Here is a 21,955-nt window from a genome sequence, read left to right as displayed (position 1 = left end):
GGAGGGATGTGCCCAGCTCCCCTCAGCCTCCCCCTTGCCTGGCCCTGTTTGCAGCTGCGACACTCGGTGCAGAGCAGCTGCACACTCGCAGAGGATAATCCTGGAATGGCCGCTCTAGGCCCATCCTGCTGCACAACTGACTGGCAAAACAGCCACCAGACACCTTCCTGAGCATGGCAGGACAGTCACCTGTCGTGGTGTGCTGCCAGCAGTCAGTCCCTGGGGCTCTGGCCTGCCTGCACATTCCCACACAGCTGGGGATTCAACTGAAAAGGATGCAGCATTCCCAAAAGTACTTTGCCTGGGGCCGCTGGGTCTTGGAAACTGACAGTGTGTAGCAGTATGGACACAAGTGCTTCTATGCCCACAGACAGTCCCAGGGACCTTTTAATTGCTCAAGAGATGTAAACATCTTGTGTCTGGCTTTGATCAGAGCCAAACACCAAGCAGAGAAGGTGACCCTTATTTCTGGCCAGCCAGAGCTCATTTGCCTCTCTCCTGGAGCTGGCGTTTGCCTGATGCAGCAGTGCCAGGACTGGGTGTGGACACTGTAACCCCAAGGGCCCTTCTCTTGAGCACTGCACTCCTGCATGCCTGGGTGAAAACGCCTGGCAGTCCACTGTCCATCCATCTGGTACCCAATACCCAGTGACAGTGCACACCAGGACTCATCCCAGTTACTCACACCCAGACACAGGCGCTGTAGTCTCTCGCAGACGTGAATATCTGGTTTCTGTTCACCTTGGAGGGACTGATAACACCCTGGCCTTGGGGCAAGCGCTGCATTTGGGGTCCTGGGGCTTCATGGATAAGTTTTCTGCACTTTTCTCTTTTCAGAGGTCTTACAAGTATGAACTGAAACTTAACATTCATGGGAGCAGCAATCACTTAAGTCTGCACCTCTCGGGGCAAGGTCTGGAGCCACGGTTGGAGTTCAGTCCCCCCGCACTAAAGATGGGATGGGGGCTGGTGGACAGCGATGGGGTGGAGGCCACAGTGGTGGTGAAGAACCCATGCAAATTCCCCATCGAGTTTTACTCCCTGGATTTTGATGAGCAGTACCTGGAGGAGGAGAAGGTGAGAAGGCAGGTCTGGTCCCCGTGTACATGCTGCCCAAGCTTCACAGCACTCCAATCTTCCCAGGCTTGTGTCAGGGAGATGGAGGCAATGCCCAGGGCAAAGCCAGCTCTGCTGATGTGCTGTGGGGGGATTTAAAGAGTTTGTGTTGTTGGGAGGAAGGGAGGAGACAGAAAATGGGTTTATTGCATCTGTGGGATGAAAGGTGAGAAAAGGAATCTTGCATATGGTTTCTCTTCCCTGCTGGCAGGCTGGGCATGACTTGGGCTGGGCATGTGCTCTGGCAGAAAACTCCACTGGTTCTCAGGGCTTTGCTGGCAGAGTGCAGTCCTGGCTAGTGTGGCTAGTGTGGCTGCAGGCAGTGAGCAGCTCATGGTCATTGTTTTCTTCAGATGAGTCACTTGGGAGGGGTTTCTCTCCCAGTCCTGCTTGTAGCTCTTGCCTCTGCTCTGGAGCCTGCTCACCCCACTGGGCATAACAAAATACTTGTACTTGATGGAAATCAAAAAGCCCATTGCCAAAAGCTCAGTGCCTTCAAAGAAGGAGTTGTGAGGATGAAGGTGACAGATGTATAAACAGGATTTTCTCTCGTCTTTTAGATGCTGAGGCATCTGGGACTGCATCTCCAAGGGCCTCCCCTTCCCCCTGCTGCTGTCCTCTCCAGAGTTGACAGCCCAGAGGAGCGGCTGGGCTCTGCAGAGCATGTGAAGCCCTTCACCATTGTTACACCTGAAGACAATCTGGTGGGTACTGCAGTGGTGCTGGCACTGAAGGTGCCAGGGCAGGGACCAGGCTAGATGGGGGCATGAGGGACAGGTGGATGGAAAAGGATCATTGTGGAGAGGTAGTGAAGATGTGATGGGGCCCCACGTCTGCAGGTCTCCTTTCTGTCAGGGATGGGGCAAAAGAGACAGCTTTGCTGGAGACAGAGCAGTTCTGTAAGAGGGTAAAAATCACTTAAAACCACCAGCTTCCTTTGAGGAGAGGATCCTGAGTTAGAAGGGGTGTCCTAGACAAAACAAACCCCAGTAAGGAAGACCAAGTTCCTGGGCAGGTGCACTTATTTATTCTCTCTTCCATTGGTGAACAAAGGCCCATTTTTCTTTCCAGGATGGGAATGTCTCAGGGCTCACCCCTCTCTCCCTTTTCTCTCTCCCTTTAGGCCAAGACCCCAGATGAGATGGGCAGTTCTGCTGAGGGCCAGCCAAAGAAGGGTAAAGCAGCCAGCAGAGACAAGTTTCCAAAGGGGAGCCAAATATCTACACAGAGAACAGAAAGTCCCTGGGAATCCTCCAGCACAAGGTCCAAATGTACACTGGAAAGTGCCTCAGTCCCCACAGAATTCCTCAGGTGAGCTGCACAGGAGGAGGTGATGCCTCTGCTTCTTGGTCCTCTTGCCAAACAAGGTCCATCGTCCCCAGCTGCACAGGGACCCTGTGCCAGGGCCTCCATGGGATGGCCAGTGCACCCTCCTTGTTTCATTTGCTCCTCAGCCATGTCTGAAGCCTCCTCTTTAATTGCCAGGCTGAAACGGTACCGCTGGATAGTGCCTGCCCTCGGTGAGGTGGAACTGAAGGTCCACTTCTCCACCAAAAAGCCAGGGGAGTTTGAGCAGACACTGAGGTTTGAGCTGGTGGGGACAAAGCGGCAGTACGAGCTGCCCTGCAGTGGCACCGGCCTGTACCCCAGCATCAGCCAGAACCCACGGTAAGGCTGGCCCCTGGCAGCCTCCCACACTGCTGTCCCCGAGCTCACAGCCAGGGCTGCTCCTTGGGCATTCTGGCCTGGGCACATGGTGCTGCCTGACATCACCCAGCATCTCTTTCTGTGCTGGGAGCTGGGAAGGCAGATGGTCCCTGAGCCACCAGGATGGGTTATGGCTTTCTGACTGCATTTCCTACCTGCAGCATCTCATAGCTCCTCCTTCCCTGCTTTCTCTGCCCAGGCTGGTGTTTCCACAGTGGAGGAGGACCATGAAGGAAGGTGAAATCATCTTCAAGGAATATGTTGAGAGCACCAAGCAATTCCACTTTGGACCGCTGCTGTGTGGGAAATCAAGAGAGTGGTATGTGCTCCCTGCTGGGTGTTGTACTTTCCTGGACACGCTTGGGGACATGGACACAATCCAGGGCAGTCCCTGGCAGAGTCCTGGCACACACCTGGGTTTGAAGGAGCACAGATGTGTGAACCTGAGCATACAAGAGGCAAATGAGCCTTGGGGGAGCCGCTCTGCCTGCCTGCTGGGTGCCTTGGCCAGAGCCCCAGGCTGCTGCCAGTCCAGAGGGGACTTGGGGCAACTTTTGTCTGCCTCCACATCTCAGCTTCACCCCTTAGGAAATGTATGGTGGTTTTTGAAGTGCTTTGAGCTCGGCAGTTAGCCTGAGTGAGCAATTATTCTGTAGGTGGTTTTGTAAAGCTATCATTGATCTGTAATTATTAATAAGATTTTATGGCTGACCTGCCAGTGGGTGTCAGGGGGTATGTACAGCAGGAACTACATTTGCCTGTAATGACATTGCATCATCACTGCTGGATAAAGTCTGCCTGAAAACGTTGTCATTGAAGCCATTGTGCATTTCTACTTTTACTGTCACTTTTTAAAAAATAGTATTTAACATTAAGTTCTTGTCTCCATGGGAGCTCTGGAGGGCTAAATCTATTTTGACAACACAGTTTCAAAAACCAGACAATCTTTAGCCAGGTTTATGGGATGGTCTGGGATTTCTGTTTGCCTCTTTAACCCTTTCACTCCAAAGTCATTTCCACACCTGAGAGAAGGGTCACTTGTTATCTTTTTGCATTCATCTTGGGAAATGATGCTTTATATTTCTTTCTCAGATTTTGTGATAAGCCATGAAATCCAAAGCAGTTTCATGACTTTTTGGAAAGAGATCAGCTAAACTCTTTTTCCAAAAGCCTTTCTTTATACCCTGCAGGGAAGGCACCCCAAGAAAGAAGGGGAAAGAACCCATGGGCCTGGTGTACTGTTATTTTTCTAGGCACCTTTGAATTTACATTGTATTAAAAACACTTGAAGTGGCCTGAGCATCATCAGGCTTCTGGGGTGGAGGCCCCAAGTACAGGGGAAGGCATCAAAGTCAGGCAAAGATGAGCACATGCCCACGCCCCTGGCTGGGATCCACTTCCCTCACTTGTTTGTTAGAGCAGGGTCCTCCAGCACCGCTTCCTCGGCTGCACACGGTGCTTTCCTCGATGCGTGGCAAAGGCAACAGTCTCCTCTGCAGCCTTTTCCCCTTTTGTGGACAGGTACAAGGCCCAGAACTGTCCTGCCAACTCGGAGAATATAACCATCCTCAACAACTCCCCCATGGACGTAGAGGTCCAGTTCTTCTTTGAGGATGATGAAAAAGCAGAGACGTTCCTTCTGGACCCTCCCAGCATGACCCTGAAACCAAAGAAGAAGCAGGTAGGAGAGGGGCAGGGAGAGCAGGCACCGTAGAAGTGCCCAGGAGCTGCTGCTCCTGCTCACACACAGAGCTCTTTCTATTTCTTTCCGTGGGGCCGGGTCCAGGAGCTGACCATTTGGGCATACCCCACTTCCCCTGGCTTCCTGGAAGACAAACTCATCTGCTGCATTGACAAGAACCCAGAGCCAGTGGTCTTCAGCGTGTGCTGCCACGGGGTGCACGTGAAGCTGGAGGTCAGCCCCCTGGAGCTGTCTTTTGACAAGCTGCTTCTGCACAGGTCAGTCATCCCACAAGCACTCCAAGACTTGTGACAAAGACAAAACATTTGACTCTGCTTTCCAGGGCTCGGATGGAGCTGCTCCAGGTTGCATTCAGTGGCGAGGCTGGTGTGACCAGCCAGCAGCTGATGCCAAGTGCCTCCTGTCTCTGCAGGACTGACAGCAGGACCTTGGTCCTGAAAAACAACACCCTACTGCCCATGGCCTGGCAGCTCAGTGGGCTGGATGACCTTGCTGAGGACTTCTCACTGTCACAAGATAACGGCACCATTGATCCCCGCTCAGAGTTTGAAGTGACAGTGAATTTCAAGGCCCAGCAGATTGGCACCATTGAGAAGACCCTTCGACTAGAGGTGAGAGGGACTGTGCCCTGCCTGGCACAGTGAGCAGCCACGTGCTCTTAGGGACAGAGTCAGGAAGAGCTGCCCCTGACAGACACAAGGGTGCTGTGACCCCAACTTGTGCCTCTACACAGCGTTTGCCAGAACGTGCAGTGCATCCACATCCCCCAGATAAGCAGACACTGCACCCTGAGCCTGTAGCACAAGCACCTTGGCCCTGTGAATGGTTGAAGGTTGTTGTTTGGTTGTACAGACTGCAGCATGATCTCTACATTTCTCCTGGAGCTTGTCCAAACCTCTGGCATCGTGCAACAAACTCTGCCCCTGGCATTTTGTTCCCCATGGTTTAGGGGCTGCATTTCAGAGAGGGTGCTAGGTGATTGCAAAGGGTTGTCAATGCCACCTGCTCTGAGACACCCTACACTTCCTGTGGTTGTTCTTACATCCCTGTGCCTCTCAAGGAAGCTTTAGCAGCAGCATTCCCTGCTGTAGGAATGCAGAGTTGGGCTGATGGGGTTTTTTACTGCAGCAGAATCCCACTGGGACAGCCCATGAGATGAACGGGTTAGGAAAGCTTGGGTGTCCACCAACACTTGTGAAGCTGGGGAGGCCATAGGGGAAGCAGCCAGCAGAGACAAGGACTTAGAGGCTGTCTAGCAAAAGAATAATCTGAACAGTGTTTGTTTCTTGCTTCCTCAGGTTTCAGATACAGAAAACATCCTGGGGATTGTTCAGGTTGAAAACATCAAACTGTCTGCAGAGGTGTATGATGTTCTCCTGAGCATGGTCCTGCCTGAAGGTCAGTGGATGTCTCCCAAACACAGCAGTCCAGGTGCACTGCCTTACCTTGGGTGGTGGGTGACCAAAGCACTTGGGATGGGATGGGATGCAAGGATGGCATGGATACATAAAGCACATACCCTGCAAGCTGCATGGAATAAAGCACTGTCAGGGCACTGGCAGCCTAAAGTCTCTCCCCTCTGAACTTTGAAGTGTGCAGCTTCACATGCAGGTTGGATTTGGGGGCTTTGAAACACCAGTGACGTGAACAGGCAGTTGGCAATTCCCACAGGCACAGCACAGCATGTAAAGTGATGGGATTTGTGCTTGGAAGCGAGGAAATGGAAGCCGAGCTCCTTAGCTACTAAGCCTGCAGATATTTTGAGTAAGAAGAGAAAGGGCAGACAAGTAGCTGGAAAACCCTTCCAAGAACAGAAACTTGCTGAAAAGGGTTTTGTGCTGGGACCTCCATGTAGCTTGGGACCTGGTGTATTCTGCAGCAGCTCACAAATACCATGTCTGATCTCGCTCTGCGCGTTGTCTGCAGATGAAACCTTGGATTTTGGAACCATCCATGTCCTGGATAATGTGAAGACCATCCTGACTCTAAAGAACAAAGGGTTGTACAACATCGAGTACAGGTGAGTCTAGCTGCCTGGTGGTGAGCATTTCCCTGGGTTCCCAGGCCTGCAGTCTCCCTCTGTCAATGGTTAGAACCTGTTTCCATGCTGGCTACCTCACAATAAACACAAAACCTGGGCTCCCTCAGCTATTTCACCAGAGATTCCAGCCACAAACTAGCAGTTCTCCACAGTTCAGCAGGGAACCCAAAGGAGAGCCCCAAGAATTTCAGGCACTGAAATGCTGAGATTCATTGCCTTTCTTTGATGGTCACCTCCTTTCTCCTTCTGAGACTCTGTAAAAGAGTGAATGAAAAATTTCAGTGTCAAGGCTTCTTGCAATAACCTCATGACTGTCTGTGCTCTCTGTCAGCATCCAGGATTCCCTGAGCAGAGCTGCACTCTCCCTTTTCTTCTTTTTCTGGTCCTATGCAAAGTCCTGGCTGTGCTGGCAGCACCTCTACTTGTAACTGCAGAGATCTCCATTCCTTCCCTTTCTCCCCAGATTGATGCTGAAGGGTGCAGGTCCCAGGATGCGAGACTTGGCATCCCACTTCACTGTCAAGCCTCAGTCGGGCAAGCTGATCGCCTCCCAGCCTGGTGTGAATATTGAGATATTCTTCCACCCCACAAGGGAAATGCTCCTCAAGAACAGCCCCATCCTGTACTGCCAGGTGAGCTGCCTGGGCCAGGCTGTTACCACACGGTGTTTTGGGAGCATAAACAGGACAGGTGTCTAATGGAAGGAGGGCTTTAACTGGAGAATCCTCTCTCCTACGTACACAAACAAAGTCTTCAAAACCATTTGGGAGGCTTCCTAAGGGAGCTGAGAATCTGACTCTGGAGGAGGTGCTTTAACAGGGGTGGGTGAACTGATGGAGGCCTGGGGTGGAGGCTGGGGACTCGAGTAGAGGCTGGCTGGCCTCTTTGCTTTGTTTACCACCCCTTCCTGTGGACACAGGTGATAGATGCCATCGCAGGGGAAGGAGGCCAGACTGTCGCCAACATCCCAGTGAGGGTGTCGGCCAGAGCTGCGTACAGCAAGTTCAGTATTGAGCCCGCCTCACCCATCAATTTCGGTGCCATGATGAAGGGCAGCAAGAAGACCCAGACTGTCGTGCTGGAGAACACAGGCACGATCAGCTTCAAATTCCACATCCAGCCAGCAACCGAGGATGCATCTTCACTGGAAAGCAAAAGGTACGAGAAGCCCTGCACCACCCTTCCTGCCTGAGGAGGCACCAGCCCACGGCTGAGATGTGGCAGGAAGCCAGACCTGGGCTATCGCCCATTTGCATCCCTGCCTTGGGGAGAGGGAGCAAAACACGCCTCAGTGTCCCCATGTGTAGTAGGAAGCTGGTGCTCGAGCTGCTCTGTCCAGCAATGGGTGCTGCAGGCTGCTCTCTGGGAACCATCTGGAGCAGGAAGGCTTTCCTCTGTGAGGAGGAAGGCCAGCTTTGGCCTCAGAGAAAGGCAGGGGAGCTCAGCATGACAGATACCTCTGCTTTCTCCTCTCAGTTCAAAGCAAGGGGAATCTGTTCCATCAGCTAGGAAGTGCTCAGCGGGAAGGAAATCAAGCTTGACACAGGTGGGTGACTCCTGCTCCCCAACAATGCAGCTGCTGCAGGGGATGTGAGAAGATGCTGCTGTGCCCAGGCTGGGGGCTCATCTCCATTGGGTGGGACGTGGTCTGCAGGATGGAGTCCAGGATCTGCTCAGTCCCATTGACAGTCCTGTACTCTGGCTCTGACCTGCAGTTGTGGGGTCAGCAGAGGGGAGCAGGTCCTGTGTGTGATAGCTGCTGGCCAGCATGTGTCTGTGAACACCACAGAAGCAAAAACATCCCCCCTGAACTCCCGGTCCACAGAGCTCAGACAACATTTTTTTTTCTTCCTTTTCTTCATCTCATTCCCCTACCTCTCTCCCATCATTTCTCACAGCTGTTTCTGCTCTCCTGTTACCTCTGGAGGCTGAGGATCACAGCTACCACCTTCATTCTTTACACTCAATCTCCTTTCTCTCTGCCACTTGAGACAGGCTTGCAGCTCCTCTTGGCTTGTTGGGCTCAACCTGGAGCTGCCTTTGGGCCACGGAGTCATCTTTCCCTGCCCTGGGACTGGCTGCTTGGGCCCAGCTGGAGGCCAAGGCAGGACATACTCTTTGCTGGGGTGCTCAAGGCACAGCTATTACCCTTCAGCCTCTCCTGGAACTTCTTCTGCAGGGTCAGCTCAATGTGGGCATGTTCACGGTGTCCCCTTGCTCCGGCTCCATCGCTCCGTGGGACCAGCAGCAGATCACGGTGGAGTGCCTGGCAGGGCAGGAGGGGACTTGTGAGGAGCAGCTGTACATTGACATCGTGGGCAGAGACCCCAGGGACAATCCCCTCGGCATTCCCTTTACCCTGACTGCCGAGTCCTGCCTGCCAGGTACGTGCTCTCCACAGGTTCCCTTGGCCAGACCTGCTGCTGATCAGCACCTCAACTTGCTGCTTGGATAGGGAGGCATGCTAGCCCTGGTGTCCCCCCTTGAAATCCTCAGAGTTTCCAGCCCTCTTAAGTCCACTGGTGGATTCATCCCTCCCCAGCTGAGAGGGATGCATGGAAGGATAAAAGGAAAGCAATGCTCTTTAAGACTCAGGTTGACTGAGCTCCATCCTCATAGCCAGCTCCCCCACCCAAAGCTGGGTTTAGCAGTTACCTGGGCAGAAAGAGCTTACCAAGCCTTCTCAGAGGCCAGCAAGGCCCAGATGAATTCATCAGGGAGGCTTCTTCATGCTCATCCCTCTGGTCTGTCCACAGCATTTGCTGAGGATGCGATGTTAATCTTCGAAGAATACCCGATCTGCAGCAGCACTGACCTCAGCCACAAGCTGCTCTCTGTGCACGGTGTGGGCCTGTTTGTGAGAGATGAAAACAAGTTCATCTTCAACAAGATTCTGGTTGGGCAAGAGGCTGAAGCCCACTTCAACATCTACAACACAAGTGCTCTGCCGTGTGACGTGGTCCTCTCCATCAGCCCCCTGCCAGGACAGGTAAGAACAGGAGGCCAAGGAGATGGTTGCCCTCTAAGGGCCATGTGAAAGCTGTTTTGTTCTCCAGATTGCTTTCTGTGGCCCACACTAGCTCAGTGTAGGTCAAACTTCAGGGCAGAGCAGCAGAGCCAGGGAACAGTTGTGTTGAATTCTCATGTCTTGGGCAAGGTTTTGGCTCACACCTCTGGGTCTTTGGTGGGAGAAGTGAATCCTTCTGAACCTCTCTTGGAAGCACACTCAGAGAGGGGCTGTTATCAACTGACATGCCAGGGCTCAAAGCAGAGCATCTCCTCAGGCTCCCTGGCTTTTCCTCTCTCTGAAGGCCAGTTGTAGGTTATTTGCAGGGTTTTCCATGCAGTGACCACCTCCCACATATGGCAGGGCAGCTGCCAGCACTCAGAACACACAATGCTTTAGCACAAGGTCAGCATTCCCTGCTTGAACAACTCATCCTTAAAACAATACCCCTGAGTTCACAGCCCATAAACACACCTCTAGGAGGGCTGTGAAAATGGGAAGAGCTGTCACAATGCAAGATTTTTGCCTGGCTGGCTGCTATTCATGGAAAAGAGAAGCCAGGAGAAAACTGCTTCTTGTAGAAAAGTCTCCATAGCATGACAAGAAAAAACTCTTCTTCTTACAAGGACTGATCAAAGACTATTGTAGAGTTGATACTGCTTTACCATCCCAGGTTTTGTCTCCCAGTGGTCAAAAGTGGGAAAAGAAAAAGTTGGGTAGGGGGAGAAAAAGTGTTCTGGAGGTTTTATTCTGATGTTTCTTATTCCTGTAGTCCTGTTGATAAAATTTCTTTATTCCTTTTAAGTTTTAAACCTGTTTTACCCTTCTCCTAATCCATAGTTCACAACAAAAAATGCGTAAGTGCCCTGGTGATTTTAGCCAGTGCTAAACCCCACCACATTATTTAGTGCATTGACTGAGAAACTCCAATTAGCAAATCTAAACCACTACAGACATGCTGTTTTCAGTAATGCCTTTATGAATGAAACTGTGTCGTGCTGGAAGGTGTTTTCTCCTAACACTGCTCTCTGGCTTCCCCCAAGGAAAAAGGCCCTATCACCGTTTTCAAGTTGCATCCAGTCCAGATGTCCATTCCCGGCTCATCCCACGCTGTTGCTACAGTGACCTTCACCCCTCCAGACGAGCAGAACTACGACTGCACTTTTAAGGCTTCCCTTGTCATCCCCAAATGGTAATTGACCCTGAGAAATATTGGGGGAGGCCTCTCTGACAGCTGCCTCTCCACTGGGAAGGCACAGACCTCTTGTTAGCTCTAATGCTCTCAGCAGCCTTAGGCAGAGTACTTGGCATGAGATGATCTGGGAGGCAGTCACTGTTGGATAGAGCAGAAAAATGAGGCAGATTTGTCATACAGGTTTAGCCTGTATGAGCAAATAGGAAGACAGGGAAATAGGTAGCCAACTGGAAGTTACTGAGATGTGCTACAGCTGAGCTGGGCATTTCCAAGGACAGAAGCTTAGATGGATCAGTTTCTGTGGCAGCAAGTCAGCAGTCACAATTTCCTCTTGGTTTCTGTGACATTAATGATCCTCTGTGATTCCCTGCATTCATGAAGCTATTTCATGTGAGTGATGGGAGCTGGTATGAAAGAGGAGCCCTGTTCCTCTGCACTGGGACCTGTGTACAGGGGCTTTGACCTGCCCTTCCTCAAGCCTTTAGTGGCTGAATTGGAGCCAGAGAAGTCTAATTGCTAATAAGCAATTGCTTTTCTATTGTTCTTGGAAATGATCTTGGTGGATGGTGACAATGATTTCTTTTTGCCTTCTTGCTTTTGTACTGCTTTCATGCTGTGCTTTTTTTGCTTGTTGCCTATGTCTCATCTCACTGCAGCCAGGGGATTTGCCATATCTCATCTGGTGCCTCATTATGTATCTGCTGTACTGCATGATTGAATTAAGTGAAATTACTTTTAACTGTTACTGTGGAAGGCTCTGGCTCTTTGGACAGGTTCCTCTTGTGAATGGCCCTGAGGGGATTGGGAAGAGGCTGGTGGGGGGCTGTGTTGTGGGCTACAGGAGCACCAGGCAGGGAAAACAGTGTGGACTGCCCCTGCTGCTTGGCTTGCCCAGTGAGAAATGGGTTAGTGCCAGCTGGAATTGTTTGTGTGCCTCTCCTGCAGCTCTGTGAAAATCAAGCCCCAAATCCTGAGCTTCACCATCAGTGGGAGGGGGCACGAGCCGCAGGTGACAGTCGTGTGCCCGAGAGCTCGCAGCAAGAGAGGAAATGCCGTGCTGCGCTTCCAGAGGCTCCAGCTGGGGGATTTAGAGATGCTCCCCCTGGTCGTCCGTAACAACGGCATCGTACCTGTCAAGGTGAGGACCTGCTCAAGGAATGGGCTGGTTTGGGAATAAGTGCTTGTGGCACAGGGGGAGGGTCCCAAAAACCATGGCAGACCTTGCAAGAGGTGTCACAAATTCTTTTAAGCAAGGGACTGGCATCTGTTCTCCAAGAAGGGAGTTCTTGAAAATTTTCCATCCAGTCTTTCTTCTTTAAGTTGAACACAAGGAAGGTGGTGGAGTATTTCCCCCCATCTTTCAGGTTTGTTCTCAAGGAATGTGTGATTTTCCAGTTCCATTAGGTTGTATTCCCCAGTTTACTATATTTTAAGCAAACTTAGTTGTGGTTTAATTATATTCTGCTTATTGCTTTCTGTCCTGTTTGGTTCCGTGTTGGTTCAATCCAAATGGCTCTAAAGAGCCCTTTTTCCCAGCTGGTTTGACTTAACTTTTGTGCTCAGTGCTGTTTGCAGTGGGAGAGGTGCTGGGTTCCTATGCAGGACCAGCAGCACTGTGGTGTCAGTCCCTGTGCCATCCTGTACTCACACCAGTATCATTGTGCTCTGTGTTCCCTTTTCTCAGTTTATGTTACACCTGGAGGATGAGCATGGAGCATTCTTCTTGAAAGCCAGGCGCTCCACACTGGAGAGATTCCACACTGAAGATGTGGGAGAGGACTCTGTTGAAAATGGTAAATTCGTTAACCATGAAGTGCGATGGTGCACAGAGGGAAAACGTGTGCCCTGCTCTTGGCTTCTCTGAGCTGCAGCCAGATGTTGGACACACTTTCTTTCCTTGGGCTCTCTGTCCCCCGAGCTTTTCATGGGGACCTTTTGCAGGGTTTCCTCCTAGCAAGGAGTAGGAAGTTCTTGTGTTCTTCTAGACGTGGTGGGCTGGGTTCTGGGGGACTCTCACTGCCTCAGTGCAGCCTCTGAGGTATTTGCAGCATGTGGCAAGGTCCCAGCCTGAATGGACACAGCCCTTGAGCACACAGGCAGCCAGCAGAAGCCCAAAGTGCTCTTTGGCTCAGCTTTCCATGTGGCTGGAGCTGTCTGGAAGCGATGGAATGAGGGCTGGGCATCAACCTGAGGTTAAGCTGCTTAAGTGGTGATGTGTCTGGAGATGGCAGTCTTGTGAACACAGGAAGAGGGTCGGGAACCACTGCGGGTAGAACAACCTGTGCTCAGAAGGCAGCTGGTTTCAACCTTCTGTTCCTCATATATGGAAATATTTCCTCTGTACAACTGTATCACTTAATTCTGATTTCCATTGCTGTGCAGAGAGCAAGCCCCCAGGGAAGCCTCTCCTGCTTCTGCATCGTGGGCAATCGGCAGAGTTTGATGTCATTTTCAATCCCACCCTGGCTCAACGTGTGGAAGGGAAGATCCGCGTTTTAGTGGGGGACACCTACTCTGACAAGACCCTGATAGAGCTGGTGGGTGAAGGCCACAAGGATGAATTCAGCTTCGACTGTCTAGAGGAAGACCCACAGTTGAGGAATGATAAGAGCAGTTTGAACAAAGACATCATTGATGGTAAGAGAGGAGAGGCTGCCAAGGTGGAACAAGGAAGAAGAAAATATCTGATCATGTGTGTCCTCTCTCTAGGCAGGCCTGGGCTGTCACCCCTGGACATGGAGGCCTGTGGGTGTGGCAGCCATGCATGCAGAGCAGTGTGTGCTGTGCTGCATGGCGCTGGCTCAGGGGTGTGCCAGGGTGTTTCCCTGAAAGTGGTGGGATGGGGAACTGCCTGGGGAGCTCCCTGCCAGAGGGAGGAAGGCTTGGAGCAAGGAAGCATTGAACATACAGGAGTCTGTGCATGTGAGGGGGGTGGGGTGGAACTCCCTGCATGCTGAGATCCCTTGCTTTCCTCCTTAACAGCTGTCAGACTGAACCACATCCAGTTTGGGGACTGTCCTGTTGGGAAGCCCTGCCACAGGATCTTCACCATCACCAACCACACCGGCATGATGTTCATGCGCTTCGAGTGGGAGGCGGACATCCCATTCCAGTTCTCCCCCAGGGTGAGTGGGGGCTGCTCTGCCTTTCCCCATTGCTCAAGCCCTGCCCTGGCGTTCCTGGGAGCTGGCAGGGAGACCTCACATGCCAGTGCTAGCCCATTCCAGTGCCACACAGGAGATGCACTCCCTGGCTTGGCTGGGCCAAGGCTGCCAGCCTTGCAGAAAAGGCTTCACGTTATGGGAGGTGGTACCTTCTCTTTATACTTTTGTCTATCAAACTTCACAGAAATCCACACTGAGGTGCAGGTTCCTGGCACAGCTGCTCACCACATCAGTCCCCTTTGTTATATCAGTCCTGCCCTTGGCAGTGCTTCCAGTTTGGTCTTGATTCCCTGATTCTCCCTAGGTGGGACATCTCCACCCTGGCTGCACCAAGGCCATCACAGTGACCTTGAAATCAGATGTCCCAGCCACCTTCAGGAGGCACCTTGTGAAATGTAAGGTGACCAAGATCAAATTTGAGCTGCCACTATGGAATGTTCCGGACTGGGACGACGAAATGCGCACTGTCATGTGGAAGGACATCACCGGGAACCAGGAGCCAGCAGCCCAATGGCCTGAAAAAGAGAAGGTAAGAAGCAAAATGGCAAACAAAGCCACCACAGCTTTTCCAAAAAGAACCATCATAACACCATCACTGCTGGCTGAGCAGCTCCTGCTTCCTCTGGACACTGGACAGCCCTGAGGTTCACCAGCAGGGCATTCTAGGGGAGAGGTGGATGCACATGACCCTCACACAAGAGGGGAAGAAGCCTTTAGACAAGAGACCATTAGCCACACGCTATCAGTCTGGGCCACAAGCACAAGTGCTGCAGCCCATGTTGAATGGGAGACAATGTTTTATGATTATCTCATTTTATGGTGTTTGAAATCTCTCCATATGATTTGGTGCCTTTTCACCAACAAGGAGTTAAGTCTGCTGCACTCTGTCTCTTCTTTAGAAGTGGAGACAAATACACTTCTACTGCACCTGTGGGTGAACGCCAAGGTTTGTCTCCATGGATACCAGAGATTTTGGTTGTGGTCTCTGTATTGGGAGGGTTATCTCATCATGGAGTAGCCCAGGCACTGTGTGACCGTATGGAGGAGTCCGAAGAAGGATCATCTCTGGAGACTCTTGCTTTTATTGTCATTATTGCCAAACACACTCAGCTTGGGTGAAGGCTCTTTCCAAGTTTCTGGACCATTTTAAGGCCTCTAAACCATCCTCTTTTCTATCAGAACATCTGCAGTTGGACACTTTCCTAGTGAGATCTTTCACATTCCAAAATGCCCATCCCCAGCTGCCAGCAGTGTGCCTGCTGCTCCACAGGTGACATCTGGAGAGCACTTTCTCCTAAGACAAGAAGAAAAAGGTGCTTCCTAGAAGTCTGCAGTCATGGGGTTCTCCACCCACAGAGCTCCAGCAGGGGAACTTAACCCTAATTTTGAGACCTGCTGGATTTCTAGGGGACCAGGGAAAAAGTCAGTCCCTCTCCAAGGTTGAAGTACAGGGATTGGAACGCCGCTGTAGTCTCCATGGGTACATTAACAGCTGTGCTAGGACTGCTTTGATCAGTGGGCAGAAACAACTACTGCAGCACAACAGTCCCCATTCTGTCATCTTTCCAGGGAAGTAAAAGTGAATGGTCCTTTCTAGTCCCTCTATGAGGCTGATGTTGGAGGCCCAAAGATTCCCTTCTCAGCCTGACTTTCTGGGCTCTGCTCAGCGATTCTTTTCTCCTCTTTTGCAGACAGTGGAGACAGTCCCGGAACCGGCTCACACTGTGCTGAAGAAGAGCGGCCAGGAGGCCGAGCTGTGCCTCAGTGCCTTGGTTGCCTACGCCCAGTTCAAACTGGACACAGTCGTGGTTCAGCTCAAGGACACCTTGCCCTTCCAGACAAGGACAGCCACGTGAGTGCTGAGGCCAGGCAGGGCCCTGCCAGCGGGAGCTGCCTTTGTGGAACTTTGTGCTGGCCGTGGCTGGGGAGACAAAACTCACGACTCGAGCTCCAGGTGCTCAGGAGACAAAACAGCCTCGTTCATTATTCAGAGCTCACTGAAATACCCAATGCAAATCTCCTGGGCTAGACAGCCATTGGCTGAGATCTCTCTCCTGCCCAACTTCCTGGCCAGTGCTGTGCTCACTTCTCAGCTTGGATGGGGCTGGCCAAGGGTCCCCTGTAACTTACCTGGGAACACGTTCAGGCATGAACTAGGCCAGCTGAATTGGATTTGTGTTATGGCCACATTCACTGTGTCCAATCCAGACCAGCTGTACTGTGACAATGCTGTGACACCTTTGCCCAGGGCTGACCCAGTGCCTGCTTCCCAGAACTCCACCCCAGCCAAAACCAGCACAGGCTTGTTCACATGCATGCCAAGCCAAGCAGGAGAGGGTGGTCAGGAGAGGCTCAATGCTGCCATTTTCTGCTGAGAACAGCCACGGGTTTGCTTTCACTGCGTGTCACCTGTCCTCATCTGCTCAAGAATAAGTTTGCAGTCAAAGCAAGACCTAAAGAAAGTCCAAAGTAAGCCCCTTAGCTTCAATGTCCTGGGCACCATGTTGGCCCTTTCTTCTTCAACTTCCAGACTTTGAAATACTTTTCTGGGCCACCCAGGACAGCAGTCTGAGCATGGCAGGGTTGCCTGGGGAAGAAGATGCTCCTCAGCAGAAAGTGGTAGCAGGAGTCCCTCAGACAATGTTACTGTACTATTTGCTTTCTATTTATTGGACTTTTTTTTTAATTCCTCCTTCTTGCTTTTCAGTTTCAGGATGCACAACACAGGGAAGGTGTCCCTGGAATACTTCTGGGAGGAAGCTGCTCCTGCAGATAGTGAAGCAGTGAGGATGCCATATTCAACCTCTCTGATGGGTAAGGGCATTTCACTTGGTAGCTGAGGGCCTGGGGAGAAGACCCTGCCCCTTCACCCCAAAACTTGTATTGCTTTTTCCTCCTTGTCCACATGTTCACTTTCATCAGCATCTTCCCAGCTGCAGCTGGAGAGTTTTCTCCTTGCCCCCTCTGCCTTTCAGCCCCTTTTGTTCTTGCTGTGCCACTTCAGCTCTGCAAAGGAGCTGAGCCAGGCTCTGGGGAGAGCCACGTGCTGGGTCAGGACTGGGAGGGGGGACATCAGGTCATTGCTTTGAGAAGTCTGAGTCTGGGGAGAGCAATGGTGTAACGAGTGAGCTGCCCTGCAGCCACTGTCTGTGTGCAGTTCCCCACTCCAGGGCAGCTGCAAAGTCACTGTCTAAAACCAGCTCCTGCTTTGGCACAGGAGTGTGTGCTGCAGCAGAGACCCTGCTCCCAGAAGCTCTGTTCCCTGCTGGGAACTTGGCCAGAGATGCTCCGAGTGCATCCCAGCTCTCTTCCACCTATGTGCTGCTGCAGGAGGCAGCGTTGCTGGCAACACAGATTTTGTCTTTGAATGGTGCCCTCTTCCTCTCTGCAGGTGGGCTCATCTCTGCTCCTGTTGTAAGGCAGCGCAGAAAGCTGGTGCTTCTTTTCCGGGGGGAGCAGGACCATCCTTTTGAGACGCATCCTTCTGAGCTGCGGCACCTACAGTGGCTTGCCGAGGAGCAGCAAGATTCCGAGCAGGAACAGCTGCAGGATTCCGAGCAGGAACAGCAAGATTCTGACCAGGAGCAGCTTTCTGAGGAAGAGCAGCTGGATGCCAAGCAGAAGAAGCGTTCCAAGAAGCGGTGCCGCTCCAAGGAATGGAATCTCTCTCCGCAGCGTGCCACTTCCTCCCTGGAAGTCCTCCCAGATGTCACCCATGACCAGTCACTGTTCTCCATCAACCCCAACTTCGGCACCATCGCTCCTGGCCAGAAGAAGACCTTTCATGTGCTCTTCTCCCCAAAGGATGTGGGGAACTTTGAGACCACCATGCTGTGCAGGTGGGAAACATGGACACACTTGCCAACTCACACTTCTGATGGCTATCACTGAATCACAGGGTGGGACAGGGTGGAAGGGACCACAGGAGGTCATCTGGTCCCACTTCCCTACTCAAGCGGGGTCATCCCAGAGCACATGGCACAGAGCAGTGTCCAGAGGGCTCTGCAATAATTCCAGTGAGGGACACTCCACACCCTCTCTGGGCAGCCTGTCACCCGCAAAGGGAAGAAGTTCTTCCTCAGGTTCAGGTGCAATTTCCTGTTCAGGTTCTGCCCGTTGCCTCTTGTGCTATTGCTGGGCATCACCAAGCACAGCCTGGTTCATCCCCTAACACCCTCCCTTCAGTCCCTCTGACTGGGATGGGGAGGTGGGCCTGGAGACAAGCAGCCCCAGAGAGGCAGCAGCTCCCACAGGAGCGCAGAGGGATCATCTGGCCTTGGTAGGGAGACACTGGCAAAAGACACTGTATGAAACATTAAGCTCCTGGAGGGTTGCAAGATCTTGAATGAGACACCCAGGGACCAGCCAGTCCCTAGCTCTGCTTCTGGCACAGAGCTGCTCACTGCTTGCACAGAGGGAGGATGCAATGCTGTGTGCTCTGCAAGGAGGCAGAAAAGCGTCTGGCTGGAAATGTTTCTCTGGCTAATACCAGTCCCTTTCTCCCCAGCATTCCTAACCTGGAGCAGACTCACAGGACGGTGCAGGTGGTTCTGAAAGGCAGAGCCCGGCAGTGGAAGCGTTTTGAAAAACCAAAATGCTCTGCCTTACAGCAGACAGAGGAAGGCCAGGGACACAAGAAGCAGCTGCACTGGCAACCAACACCACAGTGACAGCATTTGTGTCAGCTGGAGCATCCAGCAGGAGCCAGCAACATCTTGTTTCCTACTGCTGATGGTGTCCCACCCTTTACATGCGACCTCTGCAGCTGCCCTTCCCAGCTCCAGCCATCATCATCTTTTAATTAACTTTGTTAATTAAATAATTGTTTGTTAATTTGTTAAATAACTTAAGTTTCAGTTAACTGTAAATAAACACTTGCTAATAAGTTGTTAACCGTTAGCCATGGTGCCAGAGATCTTTCCTTAAACCCCACTACCCCAGTTCAAACCCCCAAGTTAGTACATTCTGAGGTTCCCCCCAGTTGTCTCCAGTTACTCCGTTCACCCTCTCCTCCCTGGTGTACCCAGAATGGCTCCTGGAGAGCACAAGATGGTGGGGACCGCATGGCCAGGCCCCTCCCTTGTACTTCTCCTCCCCAAAATCCTTTCCTTCTTCCTACCTCCAACCCCTTCTTCCCTCATGCTCCTCCCCCTGTTATCTCTCCTCCTCCAGTTGTCCCTCCCCTTCCTGTCCCCTCGGACCCCTCCTTCTCCACTTGGGCTCCTCCTCCTGAAAAGTTCCCCACCCCTTCCTTTCACAATGGCCCCTCCTCTGAGCCCTCCTCTTTCCCCTGCAGCACAGCCAACCCTCTTCTGACTTTCAGTTCCCACGCCCCTCCTTCTGGTTCCCACACCCCGTGAGCCACAAGTGCCGAGCCCAGGAACCGGAACCCAGAACAGGAGACCCTTCCTCTTGCCACTCCAATTATGTTCAATTATGTGGGAGTGTGCTTCAGGAATGGGAGCCATTCTCATTTCAAAACAAAAGAGAACTCTGCAAAGCCCAGAAAGAGTTTGGAAAGGGAAGCAAATATTTTAAGGGCCTTTTAAAGGCCACTCTCTCCTCCAATCTCTCGGTCCCGTATGACCTCCATGATTTATTTTCGTGCCTCCTTACCCCATCAGAATATCTTGCATGGGAGGGGGCATGGAAGAGGTCATTACAGGCCGAATGTTCTGAGCTATTGCAAAGTTCCGACAGCGCCCTTGATGCCATTGGGAATAAAATAACAACCGAGCACTTGAGCGGCGATGGGGAATGGGCACAGGCGAAGGACCAGGCCCGGGTTTTGCCAAGGCCGGCCCTTGAAAAGATCAAAACAGCTGCAGAGAAAGCGTTCCTCACGTTACCATCCAGAGAACCCCAAGCGAGTTCCACAATCATTCTGCAGCAACCTAATGAGGCGTTCCTAGATTTTATTGATGGTGTTGGGTTCACATGGAGAAACAGGTGGAAGATCCAGGGCTGCATTCTGCCTTGCTGTTGGAATTAGCAAAGGCAAGTGCCAATGATACATGCAAGCCAGTCATTATGGGAATGCCCTTGGATCCTCTCCCCACCGTCACCACCACCATCGAGGTGTGATCCAGAAGGCTGCTAGCTTAGGGGCTGACCATCATAGACAGCCAGGAAGGACGGGGGCTCCAGCAGCGGTGGCGGTCCCACCACCACCTGTAACACCATGGGAACCACGGTGCCATCGCTGTGGGCAGCGAGGGCGTATCACCCATTTCTGTCCAGTGCCCAGCCCCTGTGGGCCAGGACAAAGGAACTGGAGGGGAGGGCAACGTACAAAAAAAAACCAGAAGGGCAGCATGAACCTCCTCTGCGTGTGGATAGAACAGAGCAGGCTTTTCAGGGGGAGGGGGGCTCAGACAAGACATTTCTAACTGGACTGACTTTCACCAAAGGACAAATAATACCTTCAATAAAATATGGCAGCCTCAATAGCCACTCCATTTAGCAGCAGCAGCAGACCATCTTTTTAGGTCCTGCCATTGGACTGTGATTGCCGTGGACCTACTGGGCAGAAGATTGACTTTCCCTGACCCAGGCTGTAAGTATTTTGTTATTGGGGACACCAAGCACACACCCCCAGAGACTGAAGTCTCTCTGGTCACCCTCAAGGGTGATCTGGATGGACTCATTCTCTCAGTGCGATGCATCCACCCACCCTTCTACTTGGCCAAGGGGCAGGTCATCGCCCAGGCCTTCCTCATGCCATTGGGGGTCCTGGTAGATGAGTTTTCACCTGAGCTCTACTGGACAGAACTGGTGGGTGAGAACAAGCCCATGGTCCCATGCTACGTTAAGCTGGTTTGGAGATCCTAGGGATGAAGGGCTTGTTGGACACTGGGGCAGATGTGACACTCATCCCTGAGAAGAGTTGGCCGTCACACTGGGAATTGAAAACCGTGGCAGGCACCATACAGGGCATGGCGGGGGGGCTTGTTCTTGTTACCTTTTCTATTTTTAAGAGATGTTGTTAAGAGGTACGGAAATTCTGTGCACTGACAGAGCCCTTGTAAGAAGTGTAAATTAGTAAAATGCCTTTGGGTTTAAATTCAAGCCAGAAGCACCCCTGCTCCCAGAGCAGCAACCCTTCTGTCACTGCTCTTGGACTGCAGCTTCACAAACAGGTGAAATAGACAGACCTCAGCTTAGAAGACCTAAAAGCTAACTTTGGTTTCCTTGAGCAGATTCAGGAGCTACCTGTATTATATATATAAATACTTCACAAGAAAAGAACAAGAGTGTCAAAAAGGCAAAAGAGCTTGGTAATTTGTAGAAAGTAACTTTGATCAAAAATACAGTGGGTTAATAGAGCAGTCTGAAGATGACATTCACAATTTTCCTGGTGATATTGTGCAGTGTACTGTAACAGTGGGTAACAATTAGACATAGCCAGTAGGATAACTGGATATTCAATCATTGAATTCTCATTCTTCTGAACACTTCAGCTGTGCTGTAAACTTCAGAGACATTTTTTCAGCAGCTTTCAACAAGTTACTCTGGATTCATCATTCCTGAGACCTAATTGAGTCAAAATGCCAAGTGGGATTATTCTTTCTCAAAGCCTGGAGCCACACAGAGTGAACAAGTACATAAATCATCATGTGCATCCCCATACACCTAACAGTCCAGTCACTAACCAGAGTTTACAAAGGAAAATTCAACATGCACAGTCATTTTTTCACTTTTGCTACAAATTATGTAAAAGAATAAGCTACAAATAGTATCTGAAACCTGTTTAAACTCAGGGATAGTGATGCGGTGCCACAGTCCCAGGCCAGCTCACCACCACCAAGGCACCCTGACAAGTGTGGGGAACAGCTCCTGAATTTCACAGCAGGGGGGCATTGCAGCCTCCAGCTGCAGAGTATGCAAACTGAGCTGCATTGAAATGTGTCCTCCAGAGCTCAGTTTTAGGCTGGTCCTGGTTACCATCTTTACTGATCATCTGGATGTGGGGATTGAGAGCACCCTCAGTAAATTTGCAGAGGACCAGTTGGGTGGGAGCGTG

General features: G+C 51.6%; 1 protein-coding gene across 2 annotated transcripts in view; it reads left to right on the top strand.

The window, feature by feature from the left end:
• Window positions 1-18,831, top strand: part of LOC147650806 (axonemal central pair apparatus protein HYDIN-like) — a 57,157-nt gene extending 38,326 nt beyond the window's left edge. For both annotated transcript variants that reach the window (XM_086847717.1, XM_086847718.1), the window contains exons 35-59: window positions 838-1,077; window positions 1,677-1,820; window positions 2,240-2,427; window positions 2,602-2,784; window positions 3,023-3,142; window positions 4,345-4,504; window positions 4,610-4,782; window positions 4,938-5,136; window positions 5,824-5,923; window positions 6,452-6,545; window positions 7,030-7,198; window positions 7,486-7,724; window positions 8,043-8,112; window positions 8,746-8,950; window positions 9,323-9,555; window positions 10,617-10,765; window positions 11,714-11,906; window positions 12,453-12,561; window positions 13,151-13,405; window positions 13,751-13,893; window positions 14,237-14,461; window positions 15,624-15,784; window positions 16,640-16,746; window positions 17,324-17,771; window positions 18,440-18,831. In XM_086847717.1, coding sequence (XP_086703843.1) covers window positions 838-1,077; window positions 1,677-1,820; window positions 2,240-2,427; window positions 2,602-2,784; window positions 3,023-3,142; window positions 4,345-4,504; window positions 4,610-4,782; window positions 4,938-5,136; window positions 5,824-5,923; window positions 6,452-6,545; window positions 7,030-7,198; window positions 7,486-7,724; window positions 8,043-8,112; window positions 8,746-8,950; window positions 9,323-9,555; window positions 10,617-10,765; window positions 11,714-11,906; window positions 12,453-12,561; window positions 13,151-13,405; window positions 13,751-13,893; window positions 14,237-14,461; window positions 15,624-15,784; window positions 16,640-16,746; window positions 17,324-17,771; window positions 18,440-18,602 — 4,470 coding nt within the window. In that variant the 3' untranslated portion in view covers window positions 18,603-18,831. The remainder of the gene's footprint in view (window positions 1-837; window positions 1,078-1,676; window positions 1,821-2,239; window positions 2,428-2,601; window positions 2,785-3,022; window positions 3,143-4,344; window positions 4,505-4,609; window positions 4,783-4,937; window positions 5,137-5,823; window positions 5,924-6,451; window positions 6,546-7,029; window positions 7,199-7,485; window positions 7,725-8,042; window positions 8,113-8,745; window positions 8,951-9,322; window positions 9,556-10,616; window positions 10,766-11,713; window positions 11,907-12,452; window positions 12,562-13,150; window positions 13,406-13,750; window positions 13,894-14,236; window positions 14,462-15,623; window positions 15,785-16,639; window positions 16,747-17,323; window positions 17,772-18,439) is intronic.
• The last annotated feature ends 3,124 nt before the right edge of the window (window positions 18,832-21,955 follow it).

Source organism: Cyanistes caeruleus, chromosome 12 (assembly GCF_971803275.1).
Source record: "Cyanistes caeruleus chromosome 12, bCyaCae1.hap1.1, whole genome shotgun sequence".
Lineage (NCBI taxonomy): Eukaryota > Metazoa > Chordata > Aves > Passeriformes > Paridae > Cyanistes > Cyanistes caeruleus.
The sequence above is the reverse complement of the archived record's forward strand: the minus strand, read 5'-3'. Positions and strand labels throughout refer to the sequence as shown.